At 37.7% G+C, this 16,685-nt stretch overlaps 1 protein-coding gene across 1 annotated transcript in view; it reads left to right on the top strand.

Moving 5' to 3' along the window:
* Positions 1–292: 292 nt before the first annotated feature.
* CLCN4 (chloride voltage-gated channel 4) overlaps positions 293–16,685 on the top strand; it is a 77,185-nt gene continuing 60,792 nt past the window's right edge. Inside the window, exons 1-2 of the mRNA XM_081327453.1 lie at positions 293–413; positions 2,014–2,165. Of these exons, the coding sequence (XP_081183579.1) occupies positions 2,022–2,165 (144 nt within the window). The 5' untranslated portion in view covers positions 293–413; positions 2,014–2,021. The remainder of the gene's footprint in view (positions 414–2,013; positions 2,166–16,685) is intronic.

Below are 16,685 nucleotides of genomic sequence, written 5' to 3'. Positions count from 1 at the left end.
AGGCATCTTTCTGATGCCATTGATCAGGGCACACAATTATTTCTTCAATCTCTTGTTAAATATGTTAATAATTCTTAATAGTTTACAAAAGATTAGTGTGGATATTGTTTTTTAAAATAATTGGCTATTGTTAAATTCTTGGCCTCATCTTTCAAGTTCTTATATAGAGTCACTAAACCTGTATGTGAGGAATAATGATGATGATGATGATGTTGATGATGATGGTGGAAGAGGAGGAGGAGGAGGAGGAGGAGGAGGAGGAGAAGAAGAAGAAGAAGAAGAAGAAGAAGAAGAAGAAGAAGAAGAAGAAGAAGAAGAAGAAGAAGAAGAAGAAGAAGAAGAAGAAGAAGAAGAAGAAGAAGTAGTTGGAAGGGACCTTGGAAGTCATCTAGTCCAAGGATTTTCAATCACTGGTACGGGTACCACTTCTGGTACATTGGCAGGTGGTACACGACCATCCTAGAAAAGTAGTGGGGGAGGGGAATGAGCTGAACCAGTGGAATCACTGCACAAGACTGAGCGAGAGATGGATGAACCTGCAGGGCTGTCAGGGCTCAGCGGAAGTGCCAGGATCAGTGCCAGGCTCCAGCTGGAGCTCGGCACTGATCCTGGTGCTTCTGCTGAGTCCAGAAGAAGTGCCGATCAGCTGGAATGTTGCAGCATCTCCAGAGTCTTGTGATTTACATTCAGATGCTTGGCAACTGATTCATATTTATGACGGTCACAGGGTCCCAGGGTCATGTGAAGTGACCAAAACTTGCTGCAACCACCAAGCAGAGGGGGGAAGGAATAAAAACCAAACACCATCTCACCCTACCCCCGCTGCCAATCCTCAACAGAAATGCTCACAACAATGAAAACCTCGGACAGGAGGAAGAGCGCCACCGGGTGGGCAGGCAGGTGTTTTACTTGGCTGTGGCTTGGGGGGCACTTTTTTCAGTGCCATTGTAACTTCAAACAGTCACTAAGTGAACTGTTGTAAGTCGAGGACTACCTGTACTTCATTACTTTTTTCTTTTTTCTTTTTTTTGGTCATCAAGTTTTTGACACCTTGCTAGGCAACTGGTAGTACTTAGATGTTGCGATATCCTAAAAGTGGTACAATGGGTGAAAAGGTTGAAAAGCCCTGATCTAGTCCAATCCCTGCTCAGGCAGGAAACCCTATACTATTTCAGACAAATGGCTGTCCAGTCTCTTAAAAACTTCCAGTGTTGGAGCATTCACAACTTCTGGAGGCAGCTTGTTCCACTGATTAATTAATTGCAACCTTCAAATCTGATGACTTCCGCTGGAAGTGGTGTGCCCACGATTTCTGAAAGCAAGCTGTTCCACTGGTTAATTGTCCTCGCTGTCAGGAAATCTCTCCTTAGTTCTAGGTTGTTTCTCTCCTTGATTAGTTTCCATCCATTGCTTCTTTTTCTGTCCTCAGGTGCTTTGGAGAATAGCTCGACTCTCTCTTTGTGGCAACCCCTGAGATATTGGAACACTGCTATCATGTCACCCCTAGTCCTTCTCTTCATTAAGCTAGACATACCCAATTCTAGCAACTGTTCCTTATATGTTTTAGCCTCTAGTCCCCTAATCATCTTTGTTGCTCTTCTCTACTCTTTCTAGAGTCTCAACATCTTTTTACATCGTGATGACCAAAACTGGATGCAGTATTCCAAGTGTGGCCTTACCAAGACATTGTAAAGTGGCATTAACACTTCACGTGATCTTGATTCTATTCCTCTGTTAATGCAGCCTAGCACCGTGTTGGCTTTTTTGGCAGCAGCAGCACACTGCTGGCTCATATTTAAGTGATTGTCCACTAGGACTCCAAGATCCCTCTCTCAGTTACTACTATTGAGCAAGGAACCACCTATACTATGCATTTGGTTTTTCTTGCCTAAATGCATGCTTTATAGTATTGCAAGGAAAGTGCTTGATGACTATGATGGTGTAAGCATGATGTAAAAGAAATGCTAATGTCTTAATACTAATCACACAACCTGCTCCTTTGTCATTTTATAGGTTCTAATATGGTTAATGCAGGAAATATGAATGGCTCTGGAAATCTGATGGATTTTTTGGATGAACCTTTCCCTGATGTTGGCACTTATGAAGACTTTCATACCATAGATTGGTTAAGGGAGAAATCTCGGGATACAGATAGACATAGAAAGGTAAGTAAAAGATAAACAGTTGACATATTTGTTTAAAGTGATCAGTTGTAAACTAGTTGTGAAGCGAACAAATGCAATATATACATAAATGTTGAAAATAAAAGAAATAGGTACTGTACATCTTCTCATGGTAGACTATTCACCAAAGAGAGGAAACTGATACTTAGACAGAAAAAAGAATTATACCATTGATTTTGCTCTCTCTCTCTCTCTCTCTCTCTCTCTCTCTCTCTCTCTCTCTCTCTCTCTCTCTCTCTTTTTATCATCTTTCTGTGTCTTTATCTCTGTCTCTGTTTATATCTATCTTCATTCATTTTATGTCTGCTTTTTAATCTTAAAGTAGTTTGTTTAAGCAGTTAGTTGCTTCAGTGTTGAATAATGATGGTTTGTAAGGGGACTGCATGCATATTAACATAAATTTAGTTTATCATGTCATCACTATCTCAGCATAGCAATAAGTCCAAAATATTGCTTATATGCTTTTTTGGATGAAATCTTAATTTATATGTGACAAACTGAGACAAATGTTCATTGGCTGCATCTCCATACATTTATTTACCAAGGAAAAAATATGCGTTGAAACTGTTCTCCAGTCACTCTGTTATGGATTGTAATTTTCAAACAAAATTCATCCTGTGAAGGAATAAAAATTATTGTCATAACTGTCTCTTATTTAAAAATATGCAAAGACAGTTGTAGCAATGAGAATTACTCAGGGAATTGAAGCATCAAAATAGATGCCATTCATCTATGTCTTAGGCTTGAGTAAGCAAAGCCAGATGTCCAAATTAGCAGAAGAATCTCTAGTCATTCATCATTCTGTGCAATAGGTGAGAGTGTAAGTGGGAAACATACATTTGTTACAATAACATTTTTTTATTATTTGTCCAGACTTTCTGTCTTAAAATTCAAAATTTCTTATGCCCTTGTGAAATGTCATTCTTTTCACTGTCCCCAAAGCATATTAAAGCTTCAAAAAGCATTATATATGTTAAGCAATGGATTATATTTATTTAAAATAGTTCACCAGTCTACTCTTTTACAGCCTTAATTTTTTTCATCCCTTTTTATAGACTGTAACTTTTGCTAACTTTAATAGGACAGATAGCTTACAGAAGCAAAACTGATTTGAAATTAAAGAACTTTAAAGGGAAATACTGCAGTTTTCAGTCCCAGCTCATTTAAAACTGCTTTAATTTGCCCTGCCCTCTTAATTTATGGCTACAGTACCTCTGCAATACTTTAGGCCTCAATAATTGATATTTTTTGCAATACATTATTTTTCCTTATGTATTTTTGAAATAATATTTCCAGTTCCCATAAATTGCCATATTGAGGTCCTATGTTGGAAGACATGCACCCCCAAACTGTAGGTATTTATTTGGGAGTGAGTCCTCTGACATAAAAAAAGACTTATTTTCAGGTAAATATTACACACCTCCAGACCTGTTGGGTCCTCCTTCTTCCACATACAATGTAGGCTGGTGCTGCTTCCCCTCCTCTCACAACTCTCCTAGTGAAGCCTCCTCTTCCTCCTCCTCAGCTGACCCGTGGATCTGCTTGCCACTTTACTGGAGGGGGAGAGATTAAAGGGAGCTGAAGACCATAAGGAAAAAATTCAGAGAAGAGCAACTAAGATGCTGGAGACTAAAACATATGAAGGATGGCTGCAGGACTTGGGTTTGGCTAGTCTAAAGAAAAGAAGAAATAAGGGTGACATGATAGTAGTATTCCAGTATTTGAGGGGCTGTCACAAAGAGGTAAAGGTAAAGGTAAAGGTTCCCCCGCACATGCGTGCTAGTCGTTTCCGACTCTAGGGGCCGGTGCTCATCTCCGTTTCATAGCCGAAGAGCCAGCGTTTGTCCGAGGACGTCTCCGTGGTCATGTGGCTGGCATGACTAGACGCCAAAGGCGCACAGAACGCTGTTACCTTCCCACCGGAGTGGTCCCTATTTTTCTACTTGCATTTTTACGTGCTTTCGAACTGCTAGGTGGGCAGAAGCTGGGACGAGTAACAGGCGCTCACTCTGTTACGCGGCACTCGGGATTCGACCCGCCAAACTGCCGACCTTCTGATCGACAAGCTCAGCGTCCTAACCCATTCTCCAAAGTACCAAAGGACAGGACAAGAAACAATGGTTGGAAACTGATCAAAGAGAGAAACAACTTGGAATTAAGGAGAAACTTCCTAACAGTGAGGACAATTAACCATTGGAACAGCTTGCCTTCATGGGTGTTCCACTTACAGCGGAAGTTTGAACGTCGCAATTTTTTAAGATTGCTACAGATTCCCCCCACAGTTAAATGCCTTACAAAGCTTTCTAAGGCAGAAGAAACCTCCCTGGAGAAAAGGGAAGTTCTGGAAATTAACCCTTTTGCTCCCCTGGATAGCTGGATGCTCTCAGAAACTTCTGGAAGAAGAAGCTTGATCCAGTGAGTCTCTAGCTGGGGGCTGGGCAACCAAGACACAAGTTCACTGTGGAGGAGTCAGACGATCTAATATGGACAAAAAAAAATCTGTCTCCGCTTCTTAAACAGTAGTCTTTGCATATTTACCTTTTCTGCCTAAAAGAGGCTTCCTCTGGCTGCAATCTGCCTTTTCTTTTTGTGGATTCATCGTCATTTCTGTGGCTTTGGGAGTTCAATATGGCAAGTGGAGGTGCTTGAGTATCCAAGCCAAATTAAAGAAGCTGGTGAACATGGTGGACTTTACTTTGATGCCTTGGACTTAAAATAACTTCTAGAAGATTACTTATCTAATAGACTCTGCTGAGCTCTTTCTTATCTTTAAATTAAAGCTTCCCTGAACAGCGTTTTGCTTTGGCTGGAAGAAGAGGGAGAAATAGTTTTGAATTCTTTTTCATCATTGTCTGCTCTAGTAGTAAAGAGAAACTGCTGTACTATTTGACCACATGAGGGAGCCAAAGACTGCAGAATTGTGATTTCACTTTTAAAGCATTCTTGGTGTTATTATTTAGACTAAAATCTAAATTAATTACAGTTTGGAGTTATGGTTACCCATGAAAAAACGGAGAAGTTATCAGGAGATATAAAATCTTTTAGATCTTTTCTGGATGATTATACAGCCAAAACACATGAAGCTTATACATGTGATGGGAACCAAACTTGAACTAAAAATTGACATGGTAAAGGAACTTCATGATGAGATACAAGGTTTGAGAGGAGAGATCGAGCAGGTGAAGGGCAGGGCTCAATTTTTAGAGTACAAGGTTGGTAAGCAAGATAATCTTTTGGAAACTGAAGCAACTGAGAGAATTCTCCTGGAAATTCATGCCAAAGAATTTCAGTTAAGATTCAGAGCAATTCCTGAACACCCTGGAAAGGATATCAGAGTAAGGATGATTAAAACTTTAGCTGTGTTAACTGATTGTGATGAAAAAAGTCTTGACCTGGACATAGGCAAGGTGTATTGATTGAATTTGAGATTTGCTCTCTATGCGAAAATTGCCAAGGGATGTTTTGGTACACTTTGTAAGAAAAACAAGAAGAGACTGTGTTTTGAGCTGTCATTTTAAATCGAAATTATGAATGGAAAACATAGATATAATTATTTTGAAGGAAATTCCTGTAAGAATTTTGCAGAAAAGGAAAGCTTATTCATTCCTTACAGATATTCTGAAGATGAGAAAAAATCCCTTTCGTCGGGATAAGCTTGAGGGGGTGACACTTACCGTGAACAAAGATTTTGACTAAACTCTATAGATAAAGCCAAGGAGTTTTTGAGGAGACATAAATTAATTTCCATGTGATGAGATCAAGATGGATAAATCTTCGGAAACAGACCAGCTTCGAAAAATGGACATTGAAGAGATGACTGAGGTGTCTATACAGGAATCTGATGTTTCATTTAAAGATGGAAAGAAAACTCATTACACGTAATATCAATGGGACTAATTCCCCATCTAAGAGTAAAAAAGTATTTCGTCATTTGAGAAAACTTAATGCTGATATAATCTGTCTTCAAGAAACACATATTAAAAAACAAGATGACAAATAGCTAATAAAAGACTAGGGGAGGAATTTGTATCTACTGGGGGAAAAAGATAAATATAAAACCCCAATTTAAACCTAGGCTACTTTTATCAGACAAACAGGGTAGATAATAGAATAAATAGAATAATAGAATAATGGAATAGAATAATGGAATAGTGGAATAAAATCAATGGTGATTAGTCTATATGTGCCAAATTAGGGGAAAAGTAACTTATTGAGTATCTTATGGACCAACTCTTGCCTTTTTCGTATGAAAACTGGCTTATCTTGGGGGATTGGAATGGAGTGATTTTGCCACTTTGGGATAGAACATCTACTAAAGGGATCAAACTATCCCAGGACAAACTACCAATGTCATCTTTTGAAATGATGGACAAATTAATGCTAATAGACTCATGGAGACACAAAAATGGCTCTGCAAGAGAACTATACCTTTTTCTCAGAAAGGCACAAATCCTTCTCAACAGGGCTTTTTTTCTAAAAAAAAAAGGTTCCGGAACTCTCATCTTGGCGGGCGCAGGAGGCGGGGGGGCGGCGCTGCTGTGGTCACAGGCACGAGGGGTGTTGGTGGTGGGCTGCCCCCCTGGGGCTGGAGCCGGCGCGCCTGGTGATGTGGGAGCAGCAGGGCCTGCTCTATATGGCAGGGCTGCACGGTGTGGGCAGTGGAGGCGGTGCGGACCAGGTGATGCAGGGCGGCTACTTAGGCACCCAGGGCGAGGCGACGGTGGTACAGGTCCAGCGCTAGGTAGGCCACCAGCCTGGCTGACTTGGGTGAGCACAAGGAAGGAGTGCACATGGACTCCGCAGAACCCACCTCCCACTCCTTGTCCTCTCTTACTTACCTAGTTGAGATGGTGTAGTTGGACAGCAGGGAGGGATGCAAAGTTCCTGCCAACTCACCTTCGCTGCAGATAACTTGCCGGTGCAACGTTTGCCGGCTGGGTCTTTTGGCACACTCAGCAGCAATTCCTATTGGCTTTCAAAAGCCAATAGGCTTTTGAAAGCCAATAGAGGGAGTAGCATAGCTTGTGCAAAGCTTTTTTTTTTGTGCAAAAAAAAAAAGGTGACGGAACGTCATTCTGAGCGTTCTATCAGAAAAAAAGCCCTGCTTTTATGTTTTAATCTTATGATTTTAAAAATATATTTTTTCTATTGTAAGTTGCCCTAAACCTCGCCATGTGGATTGCATACAAATATTATATAATCAGTAAATAAAGGTAGAACATATGTTAAATATACATCAAATGATAATATGACTACAAAGTCAATTCTTGCTCAATGACAGACCAAGGAGTTAACTCAGAAAGGCAAGAGGAAAATCTAGAAGAGGTCTGTGCAACTTGTAGAAGGGAAAGGCCCACACTGATAAATTAAAAATCTTTGTGGTCTGCAAAGGAATGCTGGTGGGCTAATCAATGATTTGGTGACTAGAGGGGCATCTACAGTGTTGGAGCTCATGGTCATGGTAAGCCATGGAGACACTAGGCAACATGACTTTCAGGGCAGTGGTGGTGATTTTATTACTTTTTTTTTAAAAAAAAGTCTGTGCTCTGTCCAAGGGTGCTTGGTAGGCTGCATGTACAGGCCTGGTCTAGAATTTATTTATTCAACTATCTAGAGCAGGCATGTCAAACTCATGACATCATGTGACATCGCACGATGTATCATACTTTTTCCCCATTGCCAGGAATGGGGTGGGCATGGTTTTGTGATGTATCTGGCCCACGGGCCAACAGTTTGACATGCCTGATCTAGAGACATCCATTTTTTGCATTGCAAAGGGCCTTTCATCTGTTGTATATATGGTTTTATTTTTGTGTGCAAAAAAGATTCTAAATTAATTGAGTCATGTCCTGGTGTGAAGTCTGATAGCTTGAGTTAAAGAGCCTATAAAATCTCAAATGATTCCAGTTGTTTTGTTCAAATATGCTAATGTTCTAAGGTAAATATTATTCATACTATATAACATCCAGATGAGCACCTCAGTAGCATATTGTAGTTCTATGAGGTGTGGTGGGCTTCATAATTTGTTGACTGAAGAAACCACCATGCCATATGTATATATGCAACTGCCATTATTTTTCAAGCTACATTACTTGAACACATGGCACACATCACAAATCAGATTCCTCTGTAATGCACTATTCCTTTGCATGACCGTAGGACATTTAGAAACACAATTACATTCTTATGCTTCCAAAGCATTCTTCCTTATCTTCCTGTTACATTGATAACCATAAAAATACTCAAGGTCTCTTGGGATAAGATAGAATAAGTATGGTATTTAAGTAATGCAATAGAAAGCATTCACAATGCACAATGTATTTAAATTTCATTTTGTTTGAGGCAACTTCTTATAAAAGAATTGCCATTAATTTGTTTTAATAATATAATTTAAATCAATTTTTTACTTGATTTCAAATTAAATTATTTATATTGGTTGACAATGAGATTTTTTTTAGTACAATTGCCAAATGCAATAAGCTGGTTTTAGGTATATGTGTGCACTAATTATTTCAACACCAATACATTTTAATAACATATTCTATTTGTAAATGAATGCAAATGCAAATTATAAATTTTTTTGTGCAAAAATAAAACAAAATAACAGATTTAAGAGCTGTTATCATTAGTTATCCTTAGATAAAAAAAATAATTCCATCATCCAAAACTTTGTTATACTGTATTTAATGAACAGATGCTTTGGGATTTTAAAAAAAAGACTGACTACATTTGATTGTGTATCACCATGGCATTAAAACAAAATTTGAACAGTGTATGAAAAATAAAGGTTCCCTAAACGTCTGCAGGTTATATCTATACATTTTTATAGCACTCTATTGCCTTCTTTTTAGCATTTTTTTCAACTTCCCAGCTTAAAAAAGGCAAGGCGTCCCACACCAGGAGCTGAAAGTTTGTTTAAGCAGGTTGGTAGGCAACCTGTTCACACTCGGCCCTTCTTACCCTCCCACTTTTGAATTAGCCTGCACGGATCACATTTCTTTCAATTTGAGCCATCTGAAGGTCCGTTGCTGTGATGCATTGTGGTGCTCTGCAACCTGGCTGCCTGAGGAGAATTTGGCTCTCTGGAACAGTTTCCTTCAGCTTTTTTTTTTGTGCAAAAAAAAAAGTGCCAGAACGCCGTGTTCTGAGCGTTCTATGGGAAAAAAAGCCCTGCTTCTCAAGGATTGATATGATATGGATCTCTAAAAACATAGCACACAGAATTTTAAAAGTTGATATCCTACCTAAATCTTTTTCTGACCATAACCAAGTTGTATTGGTCCTTAGAAAAAAGAGTTTGAGTTATAGATGGAGATTAAATGAATCTATTTTACAAAATGAGACAATTGTAAAGGACTGTAAAAAAATTACACAAATATTTTGACAATAATTTAGGTAAGGGGACAGATCTAATAATGGTTTGGGAGACCAGTAAGGCAGTTATGAGGGATTACTTTATACAATACAATTGGTTAGAGAAGAAAAAATCTTTGTAAAAGACCCAAAAGATACTTGAAGCAATCAAAGAGAAAGAAATTGATCTGCAAAAGTCACCCATGGATCCTAAACTTTTTTACCAAATTAACTTACTATGCCAACAACTGTCTATGTTGACAGTCCAAGAAATAGAAACAAAATTGAGTTATGTGAAGCAAAGATACTTTGAGTGCAAATAAGCCAAGGAGATGGTTGGTATATAGATTAAGAAAGGAGAGGGCAAAGAGAATGATTGAAAAAATTTGTAAAGGTAATAAAATAATAACTGATAATGACCAGATTAAAAAATATTTTCACAATTTTTATTCTAATTTGTATAGGATGCAGGAGTTACATAGGTCAAAAATAGATGAATATTTGCTTAAACAAAATTTGCCAAAACTTTCACAAACTCAGAGACAATTTATGAATGACCCTAACCTTTGAAATATCAGAAGCTAAAAGAAAAATGAAACCAGGCAAAGCACAGACAGACTTAACAAGTCAATATTATAAACTTTTTGAAGATGAACTTCTTCAGCATTAAAGGATGTAATGAATGCTATATTACAAGGTGAGAAAATACCCCCAACATAGATGGAAGCTAATATCATGTTGCTTCTAAAGGAGGGCCAGGATGCCACAATGATAAAGAATTACAGACCAATCTCATTATTAAATAAGGATTATAAAATTTTTTGCTGCAATTTTGGCAAAAAGACTAAAAAAAGCTTTACGGTTATACATACTGGTTTTCTGCCAAAAAGACAGCTAAGGAATAACATGAGAATGGTTTTGAATATTATTGAATTCTTGCAATACCACAACAAACAACAGGCAGCTTTAATACTAGAAGTGAACTAGAAACAATTGTACATGAGGGCAGGTATGAGATGGTTGGCATTACAGAAACCTGGTGGGACCAAACCCATGACTGCAATGTACTGATGGATGGATACAAATTGTTCAAAAGAAATAGATCTACAAAAAGAGGAGGGGGAGTTGCACCGTTTGCAGAACCGTTTGCCGGTTGAGCTCCGGATGGCGCCCGACCTGCGCTCCTTCCGATGCGATCTGAAGACCTACTTGTTCGAACAAGCCAGCCTGGCCTGATGGGTGATGGGTTTAGATTTTAATATTGTTTTAATGTATTTTAATTCATTGTTGTTAGTTTCTGGGCACTTGTTTAATCTCTTTTAATGTTTGTATTCTTGTATTTTTATATGTTTGCCCTGTTCACCGCCCTGAGTCCTTTGGGAGAAGGGCGGTATACAAATAAAATAATAATAATAATAATAATAATAATAATAATAATAATAATAATAATAATAATAATAATAATAATAATAATAATAATAATTATTATTATTATTATTATTTGTAAGAGAACACTACATATCTATAGAAATGCACATGGTCCAAGATAAAATCTCTCCAGAATGTATATGGGTCAATATAAAAGAGGAAAAAAAGTGACATTGCCATAGGTGTATATTACAGGCCACCCAACCAATCAGAAGAAATAGATGAACTCTTTGCCAACCAGTTAACAAATGTATGTAGGAAACATACCACAATAGTAATGGGTGACTTCATCTATCCAGATATCAACTGGAAGACCAACTCTGTAGAGAGTGGGAGATCAAACAGATTCCTAACCAACCTAGCCGACAACTTTGTCATCCAAAAGGTGGAGGAGGGAACTAGACATAAAACCATACCGGACTTAATTCTTACTAATAGAGAAGAAGTGATAGAGGGAGTCGAAGTTACCAGAACCTTGTGCGAAAGTGACCACGTCATACTGGCAACAGAAAACAATCCAACCGCATTCTTAAACTTCAAAAGAGCTGACTTTAACAAACTCAGAGAGAACCTAGGAAAGATCCCATGGATGAAAATCCTAAAGGGGAAAACAACCCAAGAAGTATGGAAACTCTGAAACATGCAATCATAAAAGTCCAGTCTACTACAATACCACTGAAAAAGAAAAACAAGAAATTCAAGAAGAAACCAGCATGGCTGCACAAAGATCTCTCTGACAAACTGAAAGAGAAAAAGGACAAATACAAAAAATGGAAAGAGGGGGGCTTCCGGATGGCAAGGCGAAGCCGGAGGCAGCCATTTCTTGGCTGTCAGCCTCGCGGCTCCGTAGAGTCGCCGAAAACAGCGCCGATCAGCTGTTCGGTGGCTTGGAAGCCCCCACCTCGGGAGAAGAGGAGGGGGTGAGCGTCCAGGTAGGGGTAGAGCTCTCTGGGGCCGCCAGAACTTAGAGTTTTGGTGGCGGAAGGATTGAGCCCCCCCGAAGCCTGGGCATGCTCCGGACTGCGAGGCGTCTCTGCTCCGGGTTTTTTGGAGCAGAACAGGGCGTTCGCAACCATCCCTGCTAGCAAGGAAGAGCTTATGAGAACGAGGACGCAGGCATAGCGATGCAGGAGATTTTGGTGAAGATGATGTTTTGATCTTTAACTCAATGGACTTTGCTGAATCTGCATGTGAAAGTGCGTAGTTAACAATAGAGGGTGATAATGGCGGCTATATCTTCTAAAGTTCCTGCCCTGAGGCAGCAGTCTTCGGTGAAAACTTCATTGTCCTCTGCATCTGAATCTGTATCAGCTTTTACAGTAAAAGATTTGCAGAGTTTGCTCCAAGAAACTATGGAAAAGCAAATGCAACAATTTGTTGAGATAATGGAGAAAAAGTTGGAGGAGAAGTTTACAGAGAAATTAGCAGAAATGAGAGCAGACATCACATCTGCAACGTTAAATATGGCTAAAAGCATTGAGATTTTGGATGAAAAAGTGGAAGATCTTGTTCAAAATGATACTAGAATGGAAGCCAAAATGACAGAAACTGAAAATATGATAGCGAAAATGGATTATGATTTGATTTTGACACAGTATTCTCAGATGGAGCTTGCTTTGAGAATCAGAGGCCTAAAAGAAAATCCTAAGGAAAATTTGACGAAAATGGTTTCTGAGGTTTTGGAAGGGGTGTTGGAGCGACCAGCAGATGAAATAATGGAAGATATAGATAAAATCTTCCGTGTTAATTCGTGGATTGCAAGACAAAGGAAATTACCCAGAGATGTGGTGGTTTATTTCACAAAGAGAAAGATTAGAAATGAAGTTATCCAGGCCTCCTATAATATTGATTTTGTAATGGATGAGCAAAAAGTTTTGATTTTAAAAGAGATTCCTGCAAGAATTTTAAGAAAAAGGAAGGAATTTGCTTTTTTGACACAAGAATTGAGACGTGATATTAAGTTTAGATGGCAAATACCAGAGGGTATGGTGGTGACTTATGAAGGTACGAGGCATTGTCTTACCACGGTGATTCAGGCACGTGACCTTTACAGTAATGTTTTAAAAGCAGGCCCCATATCGTCTTTGGAGTCTACAAAGAAAAAAGGTGACAGAGAGCCTCAACGTTCCAGAGAGAATACACAAGATGTTGAAGGGTTAACGCAGACAGATGTGAAAGCTACAGGAGTGGGTCAAATTTCATCACCATGGGAGAAGGCCAGAAATTGGAAGAGGTGTGCTGCTTCTGGAAGAATGAAGCAAACCTGAGGATTTAGTTGCATAATTGCAAGAGATAATAATGTAATAAGGATGCTAGAAGGATTAAGTATGTGGGGATTCATTTTTCACCCTTATAAAATAATTATATAATATTTTGTGTTGCTTTAGTTTTAAGATGATTATGAAAATTTAATTGGGAAGATTTGTAGTAGTGTTTATTGATATTCTGTAGGTTATGCTTTGTTATTTGGATGGAAAGTTTTAAGCCTGGAAGGTAGTGTATGGTATTTTAAGTTGTATAATACATTAGGAGAAGGAAAGGTTGTATAAATTTGGTTTTAGTATGTTAAAGCTTAGTTGGATAGAAGAATAGTTTTATAAAACTGATATAAATTGTTTTATGTGTGATTGAAATTAATTTGTAATACTTTTATGGGCAATATTGGAGTAGGTAATAGAATATAAGAATATAAGAATGATGTGATTATATAAAAAAAAATTAAGTTTGGAAGTAATCTATGGTATTTTAATTTGTATAATATATTAGGATAATATGAACTTAAAGCTTAGTTGGGAAGAAGAACAGCGTTAGACAATTGATATAAATTGTTTTATTTGTGATTGTTTTTATTGGGTAGATTGAAAAGTATTATATTGTTTTTGAATAATTATTGATATGATATATATATATGTTTGGAGTTTATCTATATGAGTTAAAGTTCGATAGTTTATATAGTTCAGGATTGTTTGCGTAAGCTAGATTATGATTGTTTGTATTTTTATACCCTGTATTCTGCTCTGGGAAGTGGGGGGGGTCGGGGAAAGGGAGGGTGGGGTTGGGGAGGGTTGGGGAGGGTGGGAGGGAAGGGGACTGGGGTTTTTTTCTTTTTCTTTTCTTTTTTTTTTGTTTTGTTTTTGTTGTTAAAGATAAAATGTATTCTAAAACTTTTTAATAAAAAAAGGAAAGAGGGGCACATAACTAAGGCTGATTATCAGCAGACAGCCAGAACATGCAAAGATAAAGTCAGGAAAACAAAGGCTCAGAATGAATGAAGACTTGCAGATGAGGGAATAGAACTCATCAACTATGCAGATAACACTAAGCTGGCATGAATATCCAACACCCCACAGGACAAGCTCAGGATCCAAAAAGATCTGGACAAACCTGAACAATGAGCTGTATTCAACAAAATGAGTTTTAATGTGGAGAAAAGCAAAGTTTTATATTTAGGCAGGAAAAAACAAAGGTTTAAGTACAGATTAGGCGAGACCTGGCTCAAAAATAGCAACTGTGGCTTCCGGTTCATGCACGGGGCGCTTCCGGACATGCAGGAACAGTCTGCTTCCTGCCGTCCGTTTCTTTATTTTTTGGAGGACCCTGAAAAGGGTCAAAAATCACCCTGGATGGGCGATTACTGAGAGGAGGACTTTCCTGCGATCACGGAAGGGTGGTAGCCCTCTGCTGGAATCTGGGATCATCTCCTTTGGCCCGAAGAAGAAGAGACTGGCCATAAAGATGGCCGATCACTAAGCCGATCCCTGCCGAAAGCCAAAAGCACTACATTGCACTAAGAAGCAATCTGGAGGACCTGGGTGAGCTTTTACCTTTCCTATTCCCTTAACCATTTTCCTGTGGGACTTTCCTGAAAATCTCCTTCCCCATTTTTTGAGAAAATGGCGAATATCTACTTTGGGAACAAATCTTAAAGCCTCAAAGCTACAAAACAAACTCAATTAATTCAGCAAAGAAATTAAACAATTTCATCTGTATTTACTAAAAAGCTTCTATTTGTTTCTGGGGATCCACTATCCTATCTTCTCTCTAAGCTGTGAATTAAGGAAAAAAATTGGACTAATCCTACAAAAGATCTATATTAATTTGGGGGGGGAGAAAAGAAAATTCTTACATTGCATGTTATATGTTATTGATGACATCTTGTAGCAAAACTTGGTACAGCAAGTAAATTTCCTTTTTCTGTTGTGAGGGCTGACTGAATAACAGAGCTGTCCTTGACACTATGCTTAAAGATAAGTGTGGGAACACCTGGCACTGAATACAACTCTTCAGGAGGTGGAAAATCTTTGACTATTATTAAAATAGCCTCCATGGAAGATTTAACTGCAAACAACAACGAAATGGATGAATACATCCCACCATTTGATTATAAACTGATACGGCACACGATTTTGGCAATGACGGAGCAAATTAAAGCCAAACTGCAAGAAAAATCTGACAAAGTAAAGCCACCAAATCAAATTTTGATTTTAAATGAGGAAAAGATAATTCAAAACCAAATAGAAGAAGTGGAAACTAACACTAAAATAGGAAATCTCAAAGAACAACAAAAGCAACCTACAGAAAATCTTAAAGTCCAAACTTTAATGGCAACTACAAAATTTATAAGCCAAAAAGCAACAGCACCTGAAGAAAGCAACACCAAGAGTGAAGACACTGAAGGCCTTCAAATACACTATATTGAGAATTCGATTAATCAAATGACAACCATAATACCAGCTACTATTTTCTACCTAACCCAGATAGAATTGGAAGAACAAAAAGATTTGACTGATTTAATGACAACTATATTATATCAACCATCAAAAACTGAATTATCAAAGCAAAAATACAATGGTTACAAAAGGTACATCTTCCTTGCAAAACTGACATTTGGATATGCTCCCTGGATTCAAATAAGGGGTATAGGAAGAAAGGAAGATACATTTGAGAATTTAAAGATACCAAGAGGGAAGCTTGATTGGCACAAAAGGAAGGCAAGAGTTAGATTTAAAAGACTGAACTTGTTTCTCTTTTGGGATTCCTAAAGATAGACTATAAAAATATCTTTCTATGGATTAAGGGGAATCTCTAAAAATATAACTGATTTTACATTTAGCTTTTAGATCTGTAAAGGAAAAGAAAAGTTAGCTTTTAGAATATAATTCTGAACTATATTACAGAACTTGGAATGACATATCAAAAGATAGCATTTTAATAATTGATGTATGGTCAAGATGACTTATAGAATATTCAGTGGTTACCTTTGAACTATAGTATAGAATCTAGAATTTTATATATAAAAGATAGTATTTTAATAATTGTTGAATGGTTAAGACAAAAAATATATTTCTAATAACTGGTGATTTGTTAAGATGAAAACTAGACTTTAATGGTAAAACATAAGGATGTTTTGTAATGAACAATGTAAGTTTTGTAGACAAAAGAATTATTCTTTATTGAAATAGGGAATTGTGGGTTACCCAAAAATTAAGTTTTTTCCTATATACTATAGGCTATTCTAGAATATCCTATTGCAATTAGATAAAATTTAAAAACAGGATATTGATATGTATTAGTGAAAATATATTTTGAATTTTATTAATTGACTAGGTTATGACCAGAAGTGTACAAACTTGCTTATTTTGACTATGTAATAACTAAGGGAATTAGAGAGGTCATCTCTGTTGATGTAACCTGAAATATTTTCAACTGGTCATTTCTTAT

This window comes from Vipera berus (assembly GCF_964194415.1).
Source record: "Vipera berus genome assembly, chromosome: 4".
Taxonomy (NCBI): Eukaryota; Metazoa; Chordata; class Lepidosauria; order Squamata; family Viperidae; genus Vipera; species Vipera berus.
The sequence above is the reverse complement of the archived record's forward strand: the minus strand, read 5'-3'. Positions and strand labels throughout refer to the sequence as shown.